This window comes from Anoplopoma fimbria, chromosome 4, assembly GCF_027596085.1.
Source record: "Anoplopoma fimbria isolate UVic2021 breed Golden Eagle Sablefish chromosome 4, Afim_UVic_2022, whole genome shotgun sequence".
Classification (NCBI taxonomy): Eukaryota; Metazoa; Chordata; class Actinopteri; order Perciformes; family Anoplopomatidae; genus Anoplopoma; species Anoplopoma fimbria.
This window is the reverse complement of record NC_072452.1, coordinates 14,491,977-14,517,424: the sequence shown is the minus strand read 5'-3', so window position 1 is coordinate 14,517,424 and position 25,448 is coordinate 14,491,977. Positions and strand designations below refer to the sequence as shown.

At 39.1% G+C, this 25,448-nt stretch overlaps 1 protein-coding gene across 2 annotated transcripts in view; it reads left to right on the top strand.

Moving 5' to 3' along the window:
• The window catches only part of pcdh11 (protocadherin 11), a 115,591-nt gene that overhangs the window by 69,422 nt on the left and 20,721 nt on the right, over positions 1-25,448 (top strand). Inside the window, exons 4-5 of one of the 2 annotated variants that reach the window (XM_054597802.1) lie at positions 22-57; positions 6,042-6,240. In XM_054597802.1, the coding sequence (XP_054453777.1) occupies positions 22-57; positions 6,042-6,240 (235 nt within the window). The remainder of the gene's footprint in view (positions 1-21; positions 58-6,041; positions 6,241-25,448) is intronic. The other variant, XM_054597803.1, reaches the window with a different exon arrangement.

The following is a 25,448-nucleotide window of genomic DNA, read 5'->3' as shown; positions in this document are numbered from 1 at the left end:
AATGTTCTTTTGTCTTTGCAGGAGGCCTGTCAACTTGGCAAGATAACCTCTGTTAATGTAAGTCTGTTCTCTGCTCCTTCTTGCATGTGTATTTCCATAAGCATAAGGTCTATTACTATATTTAACACAAGTAACACCTACGTTAAGAAACCATAAAAACAAAATATTTTGTCTAAACAACAGAATATCTTATTGATGCAAGGTTTTCATTCAACAGCATTGATTAATATTTTAATGTTGTGCATGACTCCACTTTTTTTATTTTTTTTTATTTTTTTTACATCTTTCTGTAAAGTTGCTATGTCACTGTCATTACCATATTTTTGCATGGTTTCTTCCATCCATGTAGTAATTTATTGGAACTAATTCCGTGTCCGTTTAAAACATGTCTGTTCAAAACCGTCTGAATGGCCTGTAGTGTAACTGATTGCAGTTTTCTCGAAAACCGCTCGTACAAACAATTTAACTGAACAAAACACCTGTCAATCATAGTTGCATTACACACCCAAGTCCTGGCCTCTCAAGGTCGGAAACAACAGTGAAATACACTCAGATTCACAGGAAAAAACTCAAGAGGCATCCTTTGCCGTTAGGCAAGTTAGCCAACTGCCTCGGGGCAGAACTAAAATGGCCCCAGCCAGATAAAGATTTATTAGAATCTTTAGATATTAAAAATATTGAATTATTTTACCATTCCTAGTCATTGCACCGAAAAATAACTTTCAAAAGAAACAAAAGCCCTTAGAAAATTAGCAACTCAACTGTATACTATTTACAGGTAGGACTGTCAAAGACTAACACTCATCGGTTTTGTTGATTAATCGATTAGTTGATTTAAAGAGAAAACAGATCTGTAAAACTTCTCCACAAAATAATCACACAAAAGCACCATTTTAAATCTTGTATTTAGTAGAGATGTGCTCATAAGCTTCTATTAAATAAGTCATTCAGTATGAAAAGCATAAAAAATGACTTATTGACTTAAGAAATCTGAGTTGACTGAGACCAAAACAACCAATAAGTTGATGTATATAATATAATGCATTGTTATTCATTAAACTAATAAGCATCATATTAGAATTGAAAGCAACTTCAACAGATGTTAAGTAAAATGAATGTGCAGCTTAATATTTTTACTAGTTAACTATTTTAATTTAGAAATTTTTTGAGTACCTTTTTTACCCCTGCCAATACCAGCATTCCCAGCTCGACAAAGGGTGAAAAGTGTTTCGCTTGCTTTGACATAATCACTGAGGTTATAAAGTAGAGCATGGATTTAATTAGCAGAGGTATTTTGGTGGCGGTAACGTTATTAGTGTCTTACACCAGGGAAATGCAGTCCTACTCACGTGGGGAGAAACACGCCCAAGTCGCAACATACTGATGGTCAGAAACAGCGGTGAAATACACTCTGGTTCGATTCTTCTTCCATTTGGCTATCGGCTCGTGTGAACTGCAGTCAATGAGCTGCAGTCTAACATCCTCCATTCAGTCCGCAGAGCCATGAAGCCCCGCCCCCACTTCTTCACTGAGCACTGTTCGCTTGCTTATTCAAAGTTTATTAATATTGAACACGTCATGTGACCAAATTGCACCATATTCGACACTGAACTCTCTTGGGTCACAAGAAATACTTAACTCTACCGGTAAATGTCTTTACTTTCAATCGTCTGTATTGTTGCTTGTTTACATAAAATATTCAACTCAGCTCACGGGGGCATTCCACACTTCCTTGTAAGATACCATTAACATTAAACTCAATTGTGTTGTAGTATGTGACAGTCATTCCATCTCTTTTCTTTTCAGTGTTTTGGTGAATCTCTTTGTCTTGCAGCTCATGTCTGCACACAGGCACGGAGTTCACCAGTCTTTGGTCAATAAGAGCAGGACATCAAGAGTTCCTCCGGCTCTTTAGACAATAACATGTTATTCAAACTTTATCAATTTTCAGCAGAGAATGTTGCTGAACACCACGGCTTGTGTGTTTAGTCCTAGCTGGATATATGTTGCTTATGTATATTTTATAGCCATTATATTGGTAACGTATGACTACAAATAATTAAAGAGTTTAAGCACGCAGAGGAACATTACAGTTCAGTGTAAGACCCTGCTTTGCTAGGACTGGAGAATATTACTAATACTGAGAAGATCATCATAGCACATGACTCAATAACGTTTGAAAATGTTAAAATGTGATTTGTCAAAATCATCCCGTAATCTCTCAACCCACTTGCAACAATCACCTCCTTCTTGCATGTTCCTGCTAACTCATCATTTCACACACAGTGGCATACCACCTCACACATAATAGGCTGCGCTGGAACAGCCTGTACAAAAAGAAAGGGCACACTAATTGTTGTGTTTTTTTATGTTGCGTGATCTTGGCATTAAGAATAGGGACATGTGGGACAGCATTTTTTGGGATAAAACACCTTGCCATTGCTGTTTTTTTTTTGTTGTTTTTTTCCTACACATAAGACATGTGCCACATGACAAATCACCATCTCCTCTGAACAGATTTATGCAGGTCTAGGTGTGCCCGCAAGCTGATCTTTATCTGAAATGGCAGAGCCAATCTCCCCTGATTCACTCCTAAGTGGTCCCTGTTTATCACTCAAAGTGAGGTGGCTGTCAGCTCAGTCCTTCTCTGTGAAGCACTGATTTTTTTGTTATTTCTAGAGAGTTGTTGTTGGGGGGAAAAATATATATAATAATAAAACTGAAAGAGCTGTGGCCTACCAAAGGACAACGTAGCAGCCACCTGGCCTCTCCTCGTCTGTATCTAAATATAACGTACTTCTAATCCGCTAACCTGTGAATGCAGCCCTATCTGCCTGTTGTCTGGGTGGTTCCCAGAGGGAGGGTTTTGGATTGGCTCGCATGTTGTATGGTAGAGCTTGGCATGCATCTCTCCTGTTCATTTTATCGCTGTGTACATACTTCTCAAGGCAGTGTTTTATCTGTCTGAACGGGCTTTGTTTGGTCTTGATATCTCTTACCGCAGCTTGTCTTTGCTTTATGGATTTCTGGCAGCTTCTTCAAATAAGTGATAATGCTTAGCAAAACACTCACCTTGACTCCTCGGTGAATGTTTGTGTTTGTTTGTCATGTTTATCTTTCAACATAATGTTTTATTCACATTAGTCATTCAAAATGTATTTATTTAAGACTAATTAATGGTATTCAATTGTAATTAATATTTTAGTCTTAGTATTGAGTACGCCGTGAAATCAAATTAGACTTTTCTTAACATCTGGCAGCAACTTGAATAGGCTTGAATAAACAGCCGTCCAGAAAATGAAGACACTCCCTTATGCAAAATGATTATGTCCTAATTGTCACAGACAGCTGTTTGTTCTAATAGATTTTGGATGCCATTGTTGGAGCAAGTTTCCAATAATTAGAGTCATGTGGAGAGGAAGCATGCTTTTTGTAGAGCTGCCAACCTTTCATAAGTGGGCTCTTTCTCTTTCTGGAACCTGGACATTGCTTTTTGCGGGCATCCTCCAGTAATTTGAGAAACAGCTGCCAATGCTGTTTGAGAACAAGTAGATATTTAGACTACTTGAAAGCGTGGGCAAACATGGCACACATTATATGATTTTGCCAACAGGGTATTTGTCTATGTCCTAGAAAACGTATAAAACCGCACGAGAAGTGGGGGAAAACATCCCTCTCTATACAGAACCTCATCATTTGGCAGCAGAAGGTGTCACAACACATACAATAAAAACAAGATACGTTTCAAGGAGTCCTACATCAAAGTATGTGGTTAAGAAATAAGTGTGGTTCATGTTTCCTCTCTTATTCTCCTAATATAAACATCAGCAACAAAAAGCTTCTGTTATAGAGTCGGTATCTCACAAGTGTTGAAGGTTTGGTGGTTTTTCTTTTTGTCTTTGACTCTAAGCCCCTTTTACACTTTTATTTCTTATCTGTCTTTTACTTACTAACACTCACACACACAGCGTTTGTGGCCTCAGGATCTAGATGAATCAAGTAAATAGAATATTTAGCTAGCTGTTTCAACATCACAGCATTGAAAACCACTCAGTTGTGCTTTCAGGGTACTAATTGTGTGGATTTAGGTTAGTCAACCCTCTCTGATAGTTTTTAAATGAAGCTTTTTGTGCACTTGGTTTTTGGCAGTGTGTCCTTCATTAGTGCCAGACTTTATTTCACCCTCCCTCTCTCCTATTTTCCAAGCCTGATTCAGTCTTATCAAAGAACAATAAGTGCTTTATCTACGCACTATAGTGGCTAAGGAAAAATATGTTCGCACAGAGACATCACCTCCTCCTGAGCATAAGGGAGCATGTGTTTATGATGTTTTTAATTCAGGACTCACATATGCTCTTGTTGCTACAGTGATGAAGAAAATCAAGATAATAATTTGCGCTATAGTTGTATTTGCTCTTGAAAAAAAAAATCTCTTATCATCTTGAATAATGGGATGAATAAAATTCACAGCAATAACCGTAGCTGAGGGTGTAATTATATTTTATGTGTTTTATTGTCCTATACATTGTGGTGCAGTATGATGCTACTCAGGGAGTCATGTGAAGACATGAATTCAAGCTAAAGTATATATCATTGTGACAATTTTACAGATACTACCTCAAAGCCAAGTCACATCTCCTCACTCCTCATTTTTGTTGTCTTTTTCAAACTCAAAGTAAAAAACAAAATCGGTCTCTACAGTACAGATTATCCACTGTGCCTCACAATGTGAATTATTGGAAGTGTGTGGTGTGTTTTCTGGCTGAATCGCTTTCATGTTAGCAGACATTACTACACACACAGGATGTGATTTCTTTTTTAGCTCCTAAGAAAGGTCGCAACATGAACTTCTGTAAACCACCAGAGAAATCAAAGAGGCCTGCACCTTTCAGAAGAAAATGCCCACACTCCTGTGATCCCCAAGACTTTACAAATCAAAGTCTCAGCCTCCACACACATTTCCACTTCTTTTGTGTCTAAACTCTGTGAGAAGGAAAACTAGGAAATAGTTCAACATGTTATTACACATCCCATCTATTCACAGGACAAGAAGTCTCAATTATAAATGTTTTAGTCATTTTATGATGAGTGAAAAGTAATTCACTAAACTCCGCAGACCAGAAATAATTTTTGGGTTATGAGGTCTCTGTTTCAATTAGTCTCCCTGGTGACAGGAAGCAATTTAGCCACATTTTCCAAATAAAATCAGGCAAAGGTGAACAATACAGTGCTGGGCAAGTAACAACAACACTTGTAAATGCCGACTCCACTCATTCATGCATAAATGAGCATTGTTGTCACCACTCATATTAATAATCGTTGTTTGTCAGTGCTGGTTAGCCAAGACCCTCTTTAGGAGCCCAGAGAATACCTATAAAGGATACTACCTAGGTGCATTCTTCCCTGGAAAGACTAGATTTGATTTTAGATACCTCTCTCTCGTGGTCAATTTTGAAAGAAAGACAGAGTAGCCGAGGTCAAACTTTGAATTGATTATGACATTGGGTTTTTAATAGGTTGGTAGTAGTAAGTCGGTTGACTTTTGATTTTATAAAGGACACGAACAAACGGTCTCCTTGGTAAAAGTTGTGTGTTTGTTGGACACATTTATCCACCTTTTTTCAAGAGGACTTTCTCCCTCTTAATACTTTGTCACCTGACTTCCAGTGCACTTAATCTAAGCCTCTAATATTGCTGCAGCGCAAAATTACACACGAAAAATGCATGTTGATAACACACAAACTGACTTAAGAATTGATTTATTCATATGCCAATTGGTTGTACCAGGCTAGAGATTTCTGTCCTCCCCTCCATGCAATGCTATTTACACCCTGGTGTATATAGCATTGCAGAGACAATCACCCGGTGATTCGTAGCCAACAATGCTATTTGCATCTAACTGAATTTCTGCAAAGAAACATTGCTGTTGATTGTGCTAATGCAATTTTCTTAATCTTAATATTTTTTCTCCCACTTTTTGGGGCATTTTAAACAGGACAGAGTATCTAACAGAACATTCTTTGTTTGTTGGTGTGCTCCAGACCCAGCGCCGTGTGACATTCCATCTTCCCGACGGTTCCCAGGAGAGTTGCAGTGACAGCGGGCTGGGAGACCCGGAGCCGAGCAGCACAGCCAGCACCACCCAGCCTCTTCCCCTCAGCTTCCCCCAAGAGGAGTACTATGAGCAAACATCACCAAACAGCCGCACAGAGGGAGATGGAAACTCAGACCCTGAATCTAGTAAGTCCTGAATTTTTGCTCAGACAGCAGGCAAATCTGTTATTTTTATGTTTTTTATTTTTAGCATTTTATGGTGATTTTTTCCATAATGTAATTTATAAGTGACCATCTGTGTTTTTAGACAGTAAAACAATTCACTGCGATTACAGCTGTGATTTTCATAGAAACAACACAGCCTTGCAAACATTTAACAAGGTACTATGTTCTGGTAAAAAAAAAAAAAAAGTTTCTTTGCTATACCTGCTGTTTTTGTGAGGTCATTTTTTTGATGAGTAGGAAAACAGGGCTGCATTTCTGAGAGGAAAATAAACCCGTGTCAGTTTTACGTGGTGAGATTTAAAAACAAAAAACATCTCAGTCATATTGGAAAAGCTAATTAATTGTATTTGAGCAAAACAAGCAGTGAATCTGTTATGAGAGTGCAAAAATAATATTATCTACAATTAATTTTACAAGGCTGAATTTAGTAAATGCTGGCCAGTGCTAAGCTGTAGAAGGTAAGGGAATTATACCTCTGAAGTTGGAACTGAATTTATTCAAATGATTTGCAAGACAGCTGTCACTGCCTGGCTTCCTGCCCAATGATGTTCTCCATAAAAAAGCCCCATTGACTGAGGGAAAGCAACACTCCTTCCTCATACATATACAACAGATTTGCTCACATAACTGGCTGAGGGGAAAAGAAGTGTGCTTAAGACACACCATAGAGGATCCTGGACTTTTTCACCAGTGGTAGTGTAGATCCAAAGCCTGTGCACCAGCAGCATGCCAATGATGCTGCTGAAATGATTTTGCTCCACCTTTACACGAACAAGGCTATTCTGAGTCCCATATCCCTGTCCTTGTCACATTCCAACCCCCTCCACTTCTAGCTAGATATTCTAGTGCTGGTGGGTCGGATTTTATTTTCTGGAGGTAACCCTGGATAGAGGCTCACATTCGCAGCAGACCTTCAGTCCTCCTGTGGCCCGTGTGCATCATTGCTAGAAATGCTATAGCCATTGCACAGAGTTACCTGTCAAAAAAAGAAGTCTGTTTTTCCCCATCCAGCAGAGAATATCTACAGGACAGGTAGAAATAGATTGGTTTGCATGCACCTACGTAGAGTATAGCCATTGTGTCATAGCTGTAAGTGAGACAACAGTCCTTGGTGCATCTGCCTCCCCAGCAGCTGCGCTGACAGGTCCGGAGCTTGGGTGTCGGTGTGAGTGTGATTGTGAATGCATTTGTTAGACATTAGACAAGATGGGTGACACGCTGGCGATGGCTTCCTGTTCATTTATGTGCAAAAGTCCGTCCCATATGTGATTTTTCTATTTTTGATAGGAGGATAATGAAAGTAACAGTAAGAAATAATTTTTTACAAGATAGCCACACACAACCAGCTGACCACCATATTCACACACACACACACACACACACACACACACACACACACACACACACACACACACACACACACACACACACACACACACACACACACACACACACACACACACACACACACACACACACACACACACACACACAAACCAAATCCAAACACATACATCTAATGATCAAACCTCTCCTTCCCAGCTGTTCACTTTAATGTATTCACCATGGTGACAGCAGTGATTCATATGTGGGATTCATTCACATACAGAGGCAATTGCTCATCATCTCATTAATATTCAGAGACATAAACATCTCATACTTCATAAACTTACTCAAATACTGCACTTATTACCCACTTTCCCTCTGGGGTAATATTTGTTGAAGTGGATTAGTTTTAGATAGAAAAACCATGCTAATGCGGTATATGCATGTGTACTTTTACAAATTGCTGTATTAAAAATCAGATTGAGTGTTAACAGACTAACCAAGAGTGTAATATTGAAGTCTAATATTAGTAGTTGGATATTAAAAAAGTAATTTTACATATTTGACCACAAAGCTCCTAGTAACACTGTGTTGTAACCTTATCACACCAAATGATAGTAAAGTCAATATAATTTTTACTGAAAAAAAAGAGAGCAGATCATATTTGAGGGTTGTGTCAACGCCATATAAGAAGCAATTTGATTAATTTTACATACATATTTATATCATTTCCTAATGAAATATATGTAGAACTATGCAGCCTTCACATATGTATTGTTTGCCTTTCCAGGCTTCTGAGAAATACAGGAAGTTTGTATTTAATATAACTATAATTTAAACGAATACACTCAAGTCAAGAAAGTTTTTTTCATTTAATTTTAGATGTTGCTGATTTAACAAACACTTGCACACACGTTTTTAGATCATTTGAAGACAGAGTGAGAGACGCCTGACTCATCCGGCTCCATTTTCTCCTTCCAGAGGTTTAAAGATAAAGTCTGACTCTGTTCTGCTCAGTTCCAAAGGAGAGATGGATCCTGTGCATGTTGACCGTCTCAGAGATGAGTGTGTTGGGGACTGTGGGGGGTCTAAGATGGATTTGATATGGTTTTATCAATGAGCACCAGGCTGGCCTGGCGGTAGCAATCTCCTATAATGTCGACTGAATTTGTAAAGCAGAAAGAACAAGGACGGAAGTGGAAAGTGTGGCGAGGAGATGGAATTACTCCAAGTGAAGAAGAGGAAACAGAGCTGAGAGATTGAATGACTCAAGCGTTGAGTCGCTAGAAAGAGAATTTCAGGAGTTAAATGCGGTATTGTTTCGTAAAGGTGCTTCAGCTTGCACCAGAATGTCAGCTTGCACTGAATAATTGTCCGTGCCAAAGGCAAGCCATGTGGCCTTCTTATGACAATGAATTTCTCAACTCCTCTTTAAACCTGAATCTTTATTAGGCCACCCACTCTTGAAATAAAGTTCATATGACATTTTATGTTTCTATTATTTATGAGTTAGGCGGCTGTTCATTTTATTGGCTCTTGCTTCCCCCTCCAGGCTTACTTCACCACCCGCCATCAGTCTCTGTGCTGTCGCCTCTTTTGTCACACATTGTTCCATAGGTTTTGATATTTCCCCCTCTGCCTCGACAAATAGATAAAAGCGGCAAATTAATATCATTAGCATGTGTGTTTTTAGGTCCAACCCCCATACGTCTGACAGCTGGCTTTTACAGAACTACACATCCAGAACAATTAGGCATGATGAATCGTACCTGTCCCTTTAGGCCAAATAGCAACACTTCATCAAAACATCAGAAACAGGAATGCATAATGGTATGCGATGCATCTCTTCCCTCAAATAAGAAGGATGCAATGTTCTCTCATGTCATGGCTCAGTACGGTGGCATCCTCGATACCGTTTTACAGAGTTTCACCTTCTAGGCATCAGAAGTTCATTTTTTCTGGATTTTCTAGATTCACAGAGTGCATGGGATTCTGTTGTTGTTTTTTAACAGTGAGCTTTGGCCTTGTTATGAGTGACATGATTGCGCATAAGATTTGTTGACACTGAATGATTAAATCCTGTGTATTCATTTTGGACACACTGGTGTTATTGACTTGATGATGTCCTGAAAACTTTTTTTTTTTCTCTGAATGATCGGAATCATAATGTCATGAACAGCACACAGAGCTAAGCCCTCAGACAAAGAGCAGCAAAATGGGAGCAAATCCCTGAGTCTAAATCCTTCACATTTTTCAAACAATACACAATTTTGTTCTCTGGCCGATTTGTAATATACTTATTTCCTTTCCCTGTTGTTGGAGCTGAGGGATTTAAGAGCTTGTGCTTTTTGCCCACTTACAAGCAGCTCACTACAGGCAGTTTTGAAGCAGTGCATTAGTCTCTGGAAGAAACATGAAAAAGCTGTACGATATAGTGCCGTATCTTAATCTGTGGCATATGGCTTTCAAATGACCAGCTTACACCTTGTCTGTCTAAGATCTAAATCTGCTATTAAAATAAGCCAATCCCTTTTAAACACTGCAAGTATAATAAGATTATAGTTTTAAACGTATTGCAAAGTGTATTATAAAACTACAGACTTTTTACCAAAGGGAATTACTTCATCAAATACGAGATTTCAATCAATGATTTTGTTTGATATTTAAATTGTTTTTATTTTGTTTGTGAAATTTTGTGTCCATGGCTTTTATTGTTCATTATATAATTTCCTGATGCCAGTAGACAAATAATCAGATTAAAGGCTTTCTGGGTTCCTACTTTGTGGGGGTTACGTTCCCGACTCTTTGAATTCTGTAGGTCCAAAATTTGCATAATAGAGTTTCCGGTTGACTGATTTACAACAGCCCTTTTTGGGGGAAAAATCTAGTGTGCAAGGACCACTCAAATGTTTTATACTTTTCAAACCTCTGACTTGACCCAGAGTGTCTAGCCGCCAATGCCAAGCTTGTGCTAAGATTGGAATTCAACTGTCTAGACACGATCTGCCCATAAATAAAGGGATTTCTAGAGGAAGCATGAAAAAAAAAAAGTCAGTTGGTTGTGATTGGAACTCTACAACTAAGCGGCACCAGCCTCTGTGTAAAACTGTTGCACTGCGTTTTGTCATACATGCCAATAGTTTAGCACATCATTATCTGACGGCAACAACGCCATAGTGTTCAGTTGAGTTAGCTTCATTAATTATTCATATGAGTCCAATCTCAGTTTCACTTTGAGGGTTCTCAAATGCAATTAGAAGTAATGAATGTGCTTCTTAATTACATTCATTTGTGCAAATTTCCATTCCCCATTGAATTTTTCTGTGGAAACATTGTGACACTGACCAATGGTATATCATTTGCAATGTGACTAAATCCATTCAGCATAGAACAATTAGCTGTAATTAGTGTTACAATGTCATCAGCGACCAGGGGGAAAGACTAAGCTGACATGCAAAGGAGAAGAGGACCCTTGTTCAGAGAGTTTAAAGTCCAACGTTGTAGCAAGATTCAGATAATTGGCTGACAGGTTAGAAAGATGATGAACTGTTGTAAGACTCTAAGGCTTGGTTTCCCCCCCCCCAACTTCTTTTCATGTAAAATCGGCTGAGTAGGCATCCTCTTTGATAGTAATGCCCTTCTCCACATTAACACCTAGTGCAACCTTTTACTCCGGCCTGCCCATCTCGTCATCTGCTGCTGACAAATGAGCAGCTTCAATAAAGTAATTAAGAATGAAGTGCCTTGCTTAAGGGTACGTTGCTGGTGGTTGTTAAAAGATGGGAGGACGCATTTCTAATTCATTTCACATCATGACCTTACAAATTGTCATGTTATCAGTGATATTCCGGCTGCGGTGTGTATATTTAATTCATGCCGCACATAAAATGGTAATGTAGCCTATTCCTTTTCTTGCAGTTATTCCACAACGTACAAGATAACTTCTTCAAACTCCTTTTTTTCACATCATTTGCACCAGTTTGCTTCGTGCTATATATTCTCCCACATATAAATAAATAAAAGCCTTTGTGCCTTCTAGCTCCCAGAACTTTTTACAGCTGCCCCAGTGGGCCTGCAACAGAGCTAAATGAAGCAACAGTGAGTATTAACCTACATAGATTGGACCTCTCCTTTTAAGATGATTTGAGATTTTTTTTTTTCTTACTTCCTCTCCTTTTTTTTGACCGCCGTGGGTCTTGAGCTGAGTCAGGAGGGGATTTAGATGGACTCATCTGTATCCTTCTCAACCGATTGGGATTTGGGGGAAGTGCTCAGTTCTCAGAGGTGAGGTGGAGGGGAACCCTTGTTTTATCTGGTTCAAATGCCACACCAGTCATCTTGGAGAGAGAGAGAGAGACAAGCTATTGATCTGGAGGAGTCAACTCAGCTCACATAAATCTCTCTCCACCCTATTTCAAACGACTGAGAAGTGTCATGTTAGAAACCTCCTTTTCGAGAGTATTAGGCCCCTTCTTTGTTGCCCTGCCATAGTCTTCTGTGAAGTTGAGACCGGGGCTTTCTGGTACAAACATCAGAATCTATACAGAACAAGCTGGGGAAATATAGGCTATGGATAGATTTCGGGACAATCAGAGCATGGTATTTAGAATTTCCATTCCATTAGCAGTGCTTCCATGTCACGACCAGAAGAAGAAACACATATTATTGTACCTCAACGCACAATGTTGAGGGCTGACTTACAAACTTATGGAAACTGACAAGCAGTGTTAAGACTTTAACCAGACTTTAAAGTATAAAGCACATTATGAGCGACACATAATTAGTATTTATTTTAAACTTATTTTTGCTGCAAGACAGGATTGTTGTAAGCGTTTTTGTTTTTCACAATAAATCTACAAATTAACCTTTTTAATTATATTTATCTAGTTATTCTATTCAACTATTTAAGCTGATAAAATAACTTTTTTAATGAGGAACATATTTTCTTTGATGCTAATGCATCTCTTCATATTTTTTTTATCAACATTAGTTAATGCTCTAGCGTGCCCTGAGAGATGTGATTTGAATACTCAAAGAGTTCAGCTAGAAGAGAAAAAAAAAACAAGAAAGTTGGCTGGATACACCATGTTTGACTGTCCAAAAGTTGATGCTTCAAATTCGATCAGCAGCACTGTGACTTGAGTGGGCTTTTAAAGACCTGTACAATTAAAATACTCATTCCGAAGTTGTTAACATGTTCAGTAAGTCTTGTGTCTGGTTTGGGAAGGGATCAATAGCTGCCAAGTTTGATCTTGTCTCTGGACAATGTATTCTGAACTCGGCAGGGATAGAGAGAGAGACTTCAAACGAGAACGGAGGCTCAAAGGCCCCAGCCAGCAATTCACTTTCTTCCATTTCACTGACTCTGTGATGCCTAAACTGGAATATGTCTTGGACTGCATATTAAACCTGTGAAATGCAGGGATCTAGAGAGGTGAACTACTTTAGTCCTTGATTCCATGTAGCTGATAGGATCTCAGTTACATCAAACACAAATCTTTAAAAACAACAGCAACACATCTGAAATGAAAAAAATGGGCAAGCCATTTATTGGATGCTAAGACTGTCGTTGGCATACGATGCAAAAGGCAACATATCACATATTTTTATTCTCAGTTTATTATGGTTAAAATTAATTAGTCAGAAAAAGCTATTAAGTCAGATCATTTTCAATTTACTTGAACTTTTAAACTTTTAAACAAACCCCTAGCAACATTTTTCCAGAACCATGCTGTCCTTTCACAGTGATGAGCTGAGGTTATACCTGTCTGAAAGAGCAGAAACTTTCCCTCCCCTCAGAAGCAGGAGGAAACATGGGAAGCCATCAAATATAGATGGGCTAATGTTTTATTCAAGGCCATTTGTTATAGATAGCTTTTTACAAAAAAAACACACTGCTTTCATTTTTAGTTTGAGAGCTTGTGTTTGCATTAATAGTTTCCCCTGCAATTTAACTGCTGCTGTCCCTCCCAGCATCCCCACCCATCCACACAAACATGTACACCAACACACATACAAACTCTGTATACACAAAGTGCACACTTCCCAGTTCAAACTTGAACCCAAGGAATTGTATTACTGTATAATTTGGAGCTGGCTTTTCTTTGGCGCATTTTCTTTGAAAGAAAATGCAACACCTGTGTATATAACAAAATGTGTGAACACAGAATCTCCCAATTTGAGACTTTATGTTCTCAATTCTATCATGAGGTCAGAGGTCAGCCTGCTTCTATTTCAATAAAGTCATCATGCTCCGGCTTAGAAGTGTTGTATTTCCGTACAACCGATGGTAGGGTTTATTGTTAACAACTGCATCAGTGAGGCTGAGATGGGGTTAGAAGTGCATTTCTCCCCCTCCTTCTTTCTCTCCCTCCACATGCTCCATCTCTCTCCCCATCCCCCCCCCCCCCCCCCCCTTTAAGATATAGCGCCATAGACAGATTAAAATGCATGGTCTCATCCCTTTCTCATTTTTCACATGCAGTCGGTCTCAAGGATAAGGATGGCCTCTGCTCAGAAGGACTTATTGACCAAAATAACTGTGCATCAATATGTCTCCTGAAGGCTGAGAGGACCACAGCATCACAAGGGTTGTATTTTCACCAACTCTTTCAGCCTTTAATGTTATTGAGCTTGGCTGTCTTGATATGCTGCAGAACTGCGTTGCAGGCTGGAAAGATACTGTATGGCGGAGATGTTTTTAAAGCTTCATTGTCTAAAAAAGAGCACATTTGTGGATGCATCAGAGCAAAATGAAAGTTACAAGTGTGCTGACAGACGAGAAAGAGGAACAAAAACAAGGGAAATTTGCTTGGAGACGGCATGCTGTGACCAATGTAAAATTATATTGCTGCTTTTCTCTGGCTTATTTTTCAATAAGAAATCACTATGAGATAAACTGCAGTTTTGATGAGATTCAATTTACAGTGATAGCTGCAGTATTGCTGCAATGACATCAATGATATGATGACAGACGGCTACAACTATGATGCCATCTGTCTATATTTCACGTATTAGCATATTTCAAGTCAAATGTGTCATTCACAAGGAATGCAATATTTTCCTATGAAATCATTAATTTTGCAAGAACAGGCACGGAATCGCAATACATTTAATGCATGACAGTTCTCACACACACACACACACACACACACACACACACACACACACACACACACACACACACACACACACACACACACACACACACACACACACACACACACACACACACACACACACACCCACAAACACACACACTCGAATTCTGATGAAGTTAACAGCAGGTAATTCAATTAGTTGGAATATAATCAAGAATGCAGGTTACAGAACCTTTTTTAATTTGCATCCTGAGTTACAGCTGTGATTTAATCCAGGTGTTGAATGCACACCCATGAACGGAATTACTCCCACATGTACTGTATAGTACATGTACTGCATAGATCAACGTATGCACTGACTGGTCGATAAATTGGTATTCACAGACAAATGGAACATTTCAAAAAACACTCATGGGCCGGTAACTCTGACAAATGGAGTGAAGGTGTGGCAAGGATAGAAAAAAAGAGTTTTGCTGAATGAGCACAGGAAGGTGGAAAGAGTAGAATGTGGTTTTTTTTCACGTGGGATATGCTGAGGGAGTAGATTTCCAGGTTGGCCCTGCAGGACATGTTTGGCCTAACAGGAAATGACAGGGGTCTTTGAGGGTCCTGACACTGAACACGTAAACCAGGTTGTTGTGCAGCCTCTTCAGCAAGTGAGCCGAGGTATTCATCACATTCACCGTGGTCAAGTTTTTGCGAGCCACTTCTGCCTTGGCTCTTTGTGAGGCATCTGTGGGGACCTCAAGGCATGTAGCACTGTGAGGTCAGTCAGCTGTCTGCCATTCCATGCAGAAACAGAAGCAGACCTGGCGCTTAAGCCTCGCCAGGAACTCTTGCGAGCCGGCAGACAGACTGTGTCCCTTTGTCCGCATATCCCCTAGGGCACCTGCCTGATTGCATTGATTTGTCCTGATTCCATTTAAGCAGGGGTCCCACTGGATTTCAAGTGCCAAACATCTGTCATACAGAGGCTCCCTCATGCGGACTAATGCATCACCCTCACAAAAGTTTAACCCCTCACTGAACTGATTGTGAGTAGGCAACAATAATTACATTAACAGAAAGAAAATGGAATATTACCAATATTTTGTGAGGATTTTAATTTTTTTTATTTAAATCTTCTTTTTGGTAACAGTAGTTGCTGATGTCTTCACAGACATAAATCTGTATTCCTTGGATGTATTCCTTGGTGTTCATTTTAGATATAATGGCAGTAAAAGGAAAGAAATACAAAGTGAAAGAAAACTGTGTTAGACAGAGTGAGTTCACAGTGTTAGCAGAAAATAGACTGGAACGTTTCCTGAAGCCAGTTACAGGCAGCAGAGGCAGCAAAGTCTTTGTTATGATAAAATCAGGGACCTCTGCGAGCATGCCCTTGATTCTGCAGTTGGCTTAACTCGGCAGGTCACCAAGGGGAGGCAGATGTTGTCTCGAGGCATGTCCCACCGCCTCGGCAAGGGCTCCGGCTGGTGTCGCTGAGCTTACAGGTGCACTAAGCCGTCGCTCAGCCGCCACAGGCCAGCTCTGGGGATGTTGAAATGAGCGGATATGCTCATTTTGATCCACTGAGGTATAATAATTGATGATCAGCCCTGCTGTCGCATCTGGGAGTCACTGGTCCATGACATAATACACCCTTAATGCAGCACATGGTGGTGTGGACAGAGGTGCCATAGGGTCTCATGTTGGCTTGTATTTCATGTGGTATAAAGGAGGATTGAAGGAACACAGGTCCATATAACACACCATAAAAAACCTTCTCTTGCAACTTTACTTCTTATACATGTTGAATTCACGCACAAAATCCCCCCTGAAGGAACTCAATACATTTGATTATTATTGCTCTCATTGGTATTATTCCCGTCTCAACGCAGCCGCTAAAAACGCCAGAAAACATGGAACTGGGACCAATTAGGTTAAAAAAAAAGAAATGCGGTTCAGTATAGTATAAAACTGAACGTACCACACATGTATGTGTGTTCTGTAAAAAAACCTTATTGTGTCTTAATGATATTTTTAATGAATGTGTAGAGAATTTAGGAGAAAGGGTTTGGGGTTTGTAGACGGAATGTTTATTTTTATCTTTTAGGTCCAACTTCATCATACGTTAAGCTTAAAACGTTACCTACTGTCTTCCCCTCTGTATACCTGCTCTTGTTCTTTAAAAAAAATTCTATTTGTTATTTGGTTACCTGATTAATCACAGTTACCTTCACAGATGCACATTGCATGAAAAGACTTCAAACACTAGGAACACAAAGAAAACATGCAGGCATAGAGAGGCACATACATACACATACACCTTGATCTGAATCTAGCTGAACAAACCTTTGTACAACTAAGAAGCACAAAACACTTCCATTGACAACCTAAGGGTCTTTGAAAGCCTCAACTCACTGATCCTTCTTCAGTGTGGTTCTCCTGCTGAAAGAGATCAAACAGAAACACAGCAGCCCAACTACTCAAAACTCAACCAGAAAAGTCTCCCAGTGTTTCTCAATAACCAGGTCTCACATTGCGCCACTGCCTCTATTCAAAATGAATGTGAAGTACTGAAAAAGTTGAGGTTTCAGAATAAATTCCAAAAGGATCAATAGGCTGCCATTATCCAGGCCACACCGAACAACATTTCAACCACTGAGCGGCTTTGTGTGTTCAGAAAAAACGAGCTCTGTTCCATGTTTGTTGTCATTGTTGGTCGTCAGTGATCCGATCAAATTTTAATCACACTATTCAGCCTCATTGATTTCAGTTTACCACAGATTGTGTTGAATGAAATATTGTTTTTCTCCATCAGTGGCAATTACCCAACAATGAGAGCTCGATATCAAAGTGCAGGCATGGTGTTTGTGAAATACTGGGTTTGGGCTACTTGTCAGCAGCTGTTGGGATTTGAATAAGAGGCATACTTGGATACATATACATGCAGTATGTGCAGCAGAAGCAGGCCTGCATGCTCACAACCAGGCTCTCATTTACTTTAATGTATGTTTTAATTCACCCACATCTCCACTACTCTCACAGCAGAGGAATGCAGACAGACAGTCACCTTCAGCAGCAGACTTATTTCTACTGTGTTTCGTCTCCATGGTTCAGGACAAAAGAAACCATACATTCGGGTCAAACTGCCTCAAAACAGCAGTCTTCTGTATTGTCTTCAGTGTTGAAAAACATGTATTGTCGTCAAGGTCTAGAAGGCAAAGGGGTCCTAGCCTCTGGTTGATTTAAAGATAAAATGCATTGAAAACATGCTGTATATCCTGGAATATAACAGTTTGAATCTTGTTTAACATCTCACATGGAGGACGTTTATTTTTAAACTAGGCATTACAGTTTTTATTGTTTTGTTGCAAATTATTAATATTAATTTTTCCTCAGTGAAAAATGTGCATACTTTCACAGAACACTGGTAAAATCCATCTGTCTTACCTTTGGAGCATCTGCCATCGCTTACAGGGCCGTCCACCTCACGAGTCACAGAGACGCAGGGACATCTGTCCCAACAGATAGAAAATCAGGATAGGGCCATCCATTCTGTTAATGCTCCACTGAACTCTGTGTTATGTTCACCATAATTTGCTTTTGGTTGCTGCAGCATCCCGGAATATTGCTTTGCAGCAGCTCAGACAAAGTCGACTGTTTGTAATGTGTCCCTTTTCGGCCATTCTGCAAGCAGATAATTTGATAAACCCCCAGACGTAATGGCTAAGCTGCATCCTGATAAATGTGGGTAATATGACAGGGGACAGAGGATTTCCCTAACAATTTCTGAAGAGAACTTTAGCTATTAGGATGATTTGATATTTTCCGGAGAGACTACATTTGATCTGAAGGGAATGTATTTTGTTGGCATTCAGTGTTACACTGCATGACTTTTTTAGTTACAGGAATTGATGCATATATAGTCAGTGTTTTTTTTAAGCTTGTTTGTGGATGTGGATGTTGTATTTGGATTTGTTCAGGCAATATTTCCTTTTCAAATAGTTATGCTGTTTCAGATACAAAGCCCATATTCCACTGGGAAAAACATAGAGTAGGGTTACAAATACAAAGTGCTACACTATCCCCATCTTGTGTTATAGTACCATATGCTCTTTCACTTCTGCCAAGCAAGAACACTCTTCACTGCACACATATTATTCATAATACCCTCTTATATATTCTTGATAACACAAATCAGAATAAAGTTCGTGAAACTGACCATACAGTGACCCAAAAGCTCATACAGCCGTTCCTCCTTCTCTCATCTTGCTTTCTCTCAATCTTCTGAGGGTAAATGCGTCAGCTATTCCTCATATGGTAAAATATGCAATCTGCGCCTGCCAGTCTATGAGCGAGTTTCGGGTTAATCCTCATGAATACGTGACTTTGTCTGCATGAATAAATAAAAACCTGCTCACTGGGTAATTGAGGTGCCAGCGCACTAACAAACGAAGACACAATTTGTAAATGGGATTTTTCTTCCCCCTGAACTGGACCCATGGTGTTTTATATCACATTAAAGCGCTGACCAAAATCGTACATAATATAAAGTAGATATGACATTGAAATGTTGGACTCTCCCCTGAGGACTCTGGAGAAGTTCTGTTATTTTTCCCTTATAAACCATTTGCTTCAATTTTGTAGAGGCTCAAGTGTAAAAAGAGTGTTGATGGCTAAATGCCTGGTGGAAGAAAACACTGAATAAGCCATGATTTAAAAATATTGAAGTCTTTATAAACGGTTGACAGTAACTGAAACTCCATCGAGTAGTCTGATTCAAACATAAACATATATTTGAATCAAAATAAATATTTAATATAGAATATATTGACAACCATATATTCAATAAGCAAAATTTTGATGTTGATTGCCTTCTAAAAAACATATAAGTGTAGGCTACAGAGTGCAATGGAGTTGGAGAGAGACAGAAAGACAGAGAGATGCAGCAGGCAGAGACGGAGTCGAGGTCACTCGTGATTCCATCACGGCTGGTTGCTCTTCAGAAAGTGTTCCATTTGTATTTAAAGTGGTCCCAATTATGGTCAATTTTGTGATGTGTGCGTAAGGGATTCCATATGTTGATCCCCTTTATAGAAAAAAAGGAGGTTTTGTGACAGAGCACTTTGCAATTTCCCACAGCAGCGTCCCTGGTAATTGAGCCAAAAGCCCAAAAAGGTTTCAGCATGTCACTAAGAATCTCAGCAGCCAGGTTACGTAAACATTTATAGAGGGCTTTAGTGTTGGCAAATTTAAAGCAATTATCAGACCTGCAGATATCTGGAAAATAAAGAGCATTAAGATATATGCATATATGCTTATTTCAATTTCTATTAATTCAGTTTTGATCCACAACCACAATTTAAGATTAGACAAGGACTTTTAAATCTTAATTTCCTTTACTGCATTTGTTGAATGCTGTCTGCTGAACCCAAAAAATCACTTGGACATTGCTTTGTTAATTAACTTGTATTATGTATGGAACTGTAGAGTTCAGACATGCTGTGACATATTTTTATTAAATATGTTTCCAGTTTCGTTTAAAAAAACAAAAAACTGCAAATTTCCCCGCTGCGGGACTAATAAAGGATTATCTTATCTTATCTTATCTTAAATTTAGTTTCCTGTGAAGACGGAAGTTTATTTTGAGCTATAGTTTGAAGCTTAGAAGCGCTGAAGCATTTGACGTATCGGGGTGAGAAAGGAATTACATGATGACTGTTAAAATACATTTGAAAGTGTGAGGATGAGAATAACATATTAAACCTTGTCAAATGTCTATTAAAGGTGCTGTGAGTAAGAACTGGCTACCTGGGGGGCACAATTTCGCCTCTTTAAATGTCTAAATATACATTAATTCATTATAAAAAAAAAAGAAAAAAGAAAAAAGGAGCAAACTTCATTAAGCATTTAATAACTTTGCCAGGTTTTTTCTGAAGGCTCAAGGCAAATTTCCCCGCTGCGGGACTAATAAAGGATTATCTTATCTTATCTTATCTTAAATCACACCAATGCTACAGCCCAGTCCAGGTGATATTACCATTTCTGTGCATCAGGGCTGCCCTTTACTATGGCCCAGCAGTCTGCCCCTTAAACTATGGTTTAACCATGTGTGTTGTCAAGGCAACATGATGAAAATATACAAATAGAAATTAAGGCTTTTACAGTTATAAGAACTTCTCAAAATAATACTTTAGCAAAACAGGTCACATTAAAAGCAAACTGAAGAAAGGGGACAGGAAAAAGAATTGAGTATGCAGTTTCAAAATAAGATAGAAGACTACACTCACAGACTACATAGAGTGTAGTCTGTGAGTCTGTTTGCTATTATTTCTCTATACCTTTGGTAATTGCCTTGAAATACAGTTACACTTGCACCGAGACTGAAAGAGCATTTAGCTTCTTTTACAGAAGGAGATCAGAGATGTATAATTTCTTCTATCTTTGGAGACAAGCATTATAATGGCCGACAATTTGGGTAGCATTTACCGTAACAGCAAAAATACACAACTATTACGATACTTAACTCACAAGATCTGATGACGAAGAATGCCTTGGGAATGATATAATCAAACTCAGACACGGCACATTCAGCTTTTAGCCCATCATTGACCAACACAGTACACTTTTGTGGTGTTCGATATCCCACCAAAGCAAGCCTTGAGAAGTGCATTGATTTCTGTGGGGTCCTCTTTGCCAGTCCTTCCCCTCACGCCTAGTGCTTGACCCACTTATTTTCTCATCTTTCCCTGTTTTCTCATGAGAGTTATGACTGCACGCTGCTTTTCCCATTACAGTGTGAGTGGATGCAGGCCAAATATGATTGCATTGCATAGTCTGTCTCTCTCTTGCTCATCCTCTCTCTCTCTCTCTCTGACTCACACACACACAAACAAGTACACACACTGTCTACCTGAATGAGTTAGGTGATACCAACTCAGTTAGCCAACAAAGAAATCACCGGACAAATTGACATATATGCCACAAGAGAGACAGTCTTAAAGGAGTCGTTGAACACTGCATGTACTATACGATTTCCAGCCGTGATGGATATTGACAAAGCACTGAGTTAAAACCAAAGCAAAGGCCCGCATGAATCCAGTAATTCCATAAAATATCACTGACCATATGTAGCTGGACTGCGCCTTAGCATCACTCACTGTTTGGAGGGCTCTTGCTGTCCACGCCCATTGAGTGCAATTTAAAACAAATCAAATACATTCCAATCGTAATGCATTCGTTCAAATGTTGGAATTTTACAAAGTAAGTTTCAAGTTTGGAGAGAAGCTTATATACTCAAGGTTTGAACTCTGTCTGCCTTAACCCTGTAAGATGCATGCTAGGTAAACTAGGCCCCCTGATGGGCACAGATGTTATATCTTAACATCTGTTCATACCTGATTGAATCTGTTGAAAAATGTTTAAAGTGTTAGGCCTCAGCAGTAGAGACAGCCTTCAGCTACAGTTCAGTGCTAAAATCAGCTTTTATTTTACAACATTATAGTAGAAACTTAACACTAGGTTCATTACCCTAAGTTATATGCAAACAGAGGAAAGCTTACTTAGCAAATGTGCTTTTATCACCCTTGTTTAAAACAGAAGAAGTGTAACATCTAAATCAAGCTTACTAATAGGAAAGAGCTGCATGCTTTTTAAACACGAAAAAGGCCCAAAAGTGAAACCCACAATGAATTCTGAGCAGAAATGCTTTTGCTTCATGTAATGAAGAGTCCCACAATTTGCCTGAGGCAGCCTCACGTATATAGCTGGAAGCCAGGCAGAGCACTCTTCTATGCAGCACTTTTGGGAGTTGGTTTGGTTATGTGAGAAAGCTAAGATCTGTATTTTTCACCTTGTTGGAGGAACATCCTGGACCTGAACAACTTTTAGGCATTTTGTTGATCTTGAAAAGTATTGTAAAAATTCACTGAAAGAGGTACATTACCACTGGTTGAGCTAATGGTCAAATCAAGTATGTGTTACTAACAGGGGATTGGGGGCCATTGTGTTTTTTGGGTTTATTATAGCCTTTATTTTGCTTAGAATTCAGTATTAGTTATGTTAAAAATAATAAATTACATCAAATTGAAAATAGAACACAATGCTTAATTGTAATGTTTAATAATGTACTTTCTGCATGGACATCTGTCAAAGATAATCATTTATTACTAATTTGTTATTTGACGGGTGCTCTGAGATTTTCAATGTGATACTTGTTCTGCCAGAAAGGATGAGTCCAGGGGAAGGCTTGCAGGCGGGAGAGTATAAGGCTTGAGTTGAGGTTTCGTTGGAAGGCTGCATAATATTTCTTAATAGGGTTGAAAGCGAGCTTGAGGCAGGTCTATAGGGATTCTCCCTTCCTCTACTGGATTATCATTTTTAAGCAGCTTCCTCGGAAAGATCCAGAATGAGCATTATATAAAATACACCATACCAATTTAGTTATTTTACCAATTTACTTTCTTTCATATGATTTGCAAAATATACTGCCCACCTTCTTCTAAGCAAGTTCCAAAGGCATTGTGAGCTTTACTCTGTCAAATCTATCATTTTTGACTGAGCACTGACTGAGCAAAAGCTGTCATCAGAATAATGCATTTAGAAGCTGATCTGTTTTTATTGATGAAGGAATAACATAGAAAAATGATTCCCAGTGCTGATGCAAAAAAGTATGTTTTCATTTTATTAAATAATTCATATAAACTTCAGTTTGGAAAAAAAGACCTAGAACTGAGACCTCTTTTTTTGGAAACGTGTGTCAGCGGCCTCTCCATGGACCTCACAGCAAATACCAGAGATTCATCCAACTATATTGTTTTCATGCAGTTGACATCCAGTGAGAAATACATATGCAGCACAGCAAATCCTGGGGAGCAAGTTGGAATTTCATATTGAAACAGATGTTGAAATTACAATTCAGTATTACTATTGATCCTTGGTGATAGAGGAACTACAAAGGATCCATCATGAGGAGTGTCTGCATTTTCAACCCACTGTGCCCATGTCATAACTGTAAGACAAAGCCAGTTCTTATTAGCTGCAAAATCTGACCTTCTGCAGGTACCTCTCTCAGATTTCCCTTTCACAGCAATAGCATTTGCATTTTTCAACAGAGGCAGGATTTGAGCAAAGACTGTGATTGCTCTCTTTGCTAGTTAAATGTTTAAAGAAGACATGCAATTTGAATTGCTGCAGAGCTCATCAATATGAAATTGGACTAGTGGAGGGAAACAAAATGTAAGGACACAGTCTAGCACTCAGCATGCCCAAATCCAACACTCTATTTTCCACCACAGCAACAAAGGGGTAGACTTTCAGGAGGAAAAGAAAGAAATCCTTAGGCTACTACCTTTTGAGGATTTTCCTTGTTGTCAACAGCATAAGTAATTTGCAATACTTTATCAGAGCATCTTCAGGGTAAATCTTGGAAGAAAAACAGAGAAGCTTTTAAGAGACCGAAATGAATGATTAATATATCATACATATTTAAAAACATATGCAAAGCTTAGTTATTGATCGACCAAAACCAAACTATATTGATAATCAAGTCACTTTGTCAATCTTTCCCGTTTACAGCCAGGAGATAATGTGTTTTAAAGATAACAATAAACAGGTCTGTTAACTAGCGTTAAGCATATCCATCTGGGGAAAACTTCATTGGGCCTCTGAGGTAGTTATCTGTCAGTCAAAAACTGATCCAATAGCATTCATAATGCCACGAAAGCCCACCCGTGGTTTTTTGCCCCAAAATCCTGCTGTGCTTGAAGATGTGTCGGCAGAAGCAAATTATTTAATTGTATTTTTCATTCTCAAGGGTTATCAGCAGCCTTGCAACAAAATAGAGTTTCCCAATATAATTATGATTACTCAAGGGAAGGTGAAAGAGTAGAGCTGATGTGAGGCAAATAGGGATGCTCCCTGCAAACAAGGGGGCTGAGCACTTTTGACAAGTACCACCTCCTTAGTTTTTCCTCTTACTGTCAAGCCGGGCCCAAATTTGAATGATAATCAAACTCTGTCCTAACACAAACGTTGCTCAATGGAAAGAAATCATTTGTATGGAGAGACAGTCAGAGTTCAATAGACTTTCTGTCATCGACTCCTCCAGCTGATAAAATGCACAAGGCAGGAGGGCAAAAGGGAGCCATTTGCAGAGTTGACAGATTCCATCATGGATGACTTTAGCATACCTTAGCGCTGCTCTTTTCCTGCCTTCTGCATGCCCTCTACCAGCGAAAGGAGTGCTGGAGAAGTCAATCTGTAAGAATGGCTGTTAAAATCCGACATAACTTGACCAGGCCCTTTTAACAAGCTCGAAGCCATTCTCCACCCACAGTCAAGGCTTCACATTGTTTATATTTTCTAATGTACTTTGCCCTGATAAGTTGCTCGCTGAGTTGCCTGAATAACTAACTTGGCTGCTACCATAAGTTATAGTGGAAAACAAATATATCTCCCAGCAGTTGAGTTCCTGTTCTGACCTGACTTGTTCCCTGACTTTTCACTGCTGCTCGCAGGGATGGAAGAGCAGTAGCCTATGATCTTAGGCTCAATTATAGTTTCCTAAAACCACTGTTTAGTTCATTGGCTGGTAGCCATTATGCTCTCCTTGCCCTGAAATACTCCTTCGAATAAAAGCCGGAAAAAAAAATAAACAAAGGGAGACAGAGAGAGAAAATATAATCAAATTACACAACGTATTCTTTCACTGATTTCTAATACAGTCGCTGCAACAGGAAGAGAAAATGATGCATTGTTTCA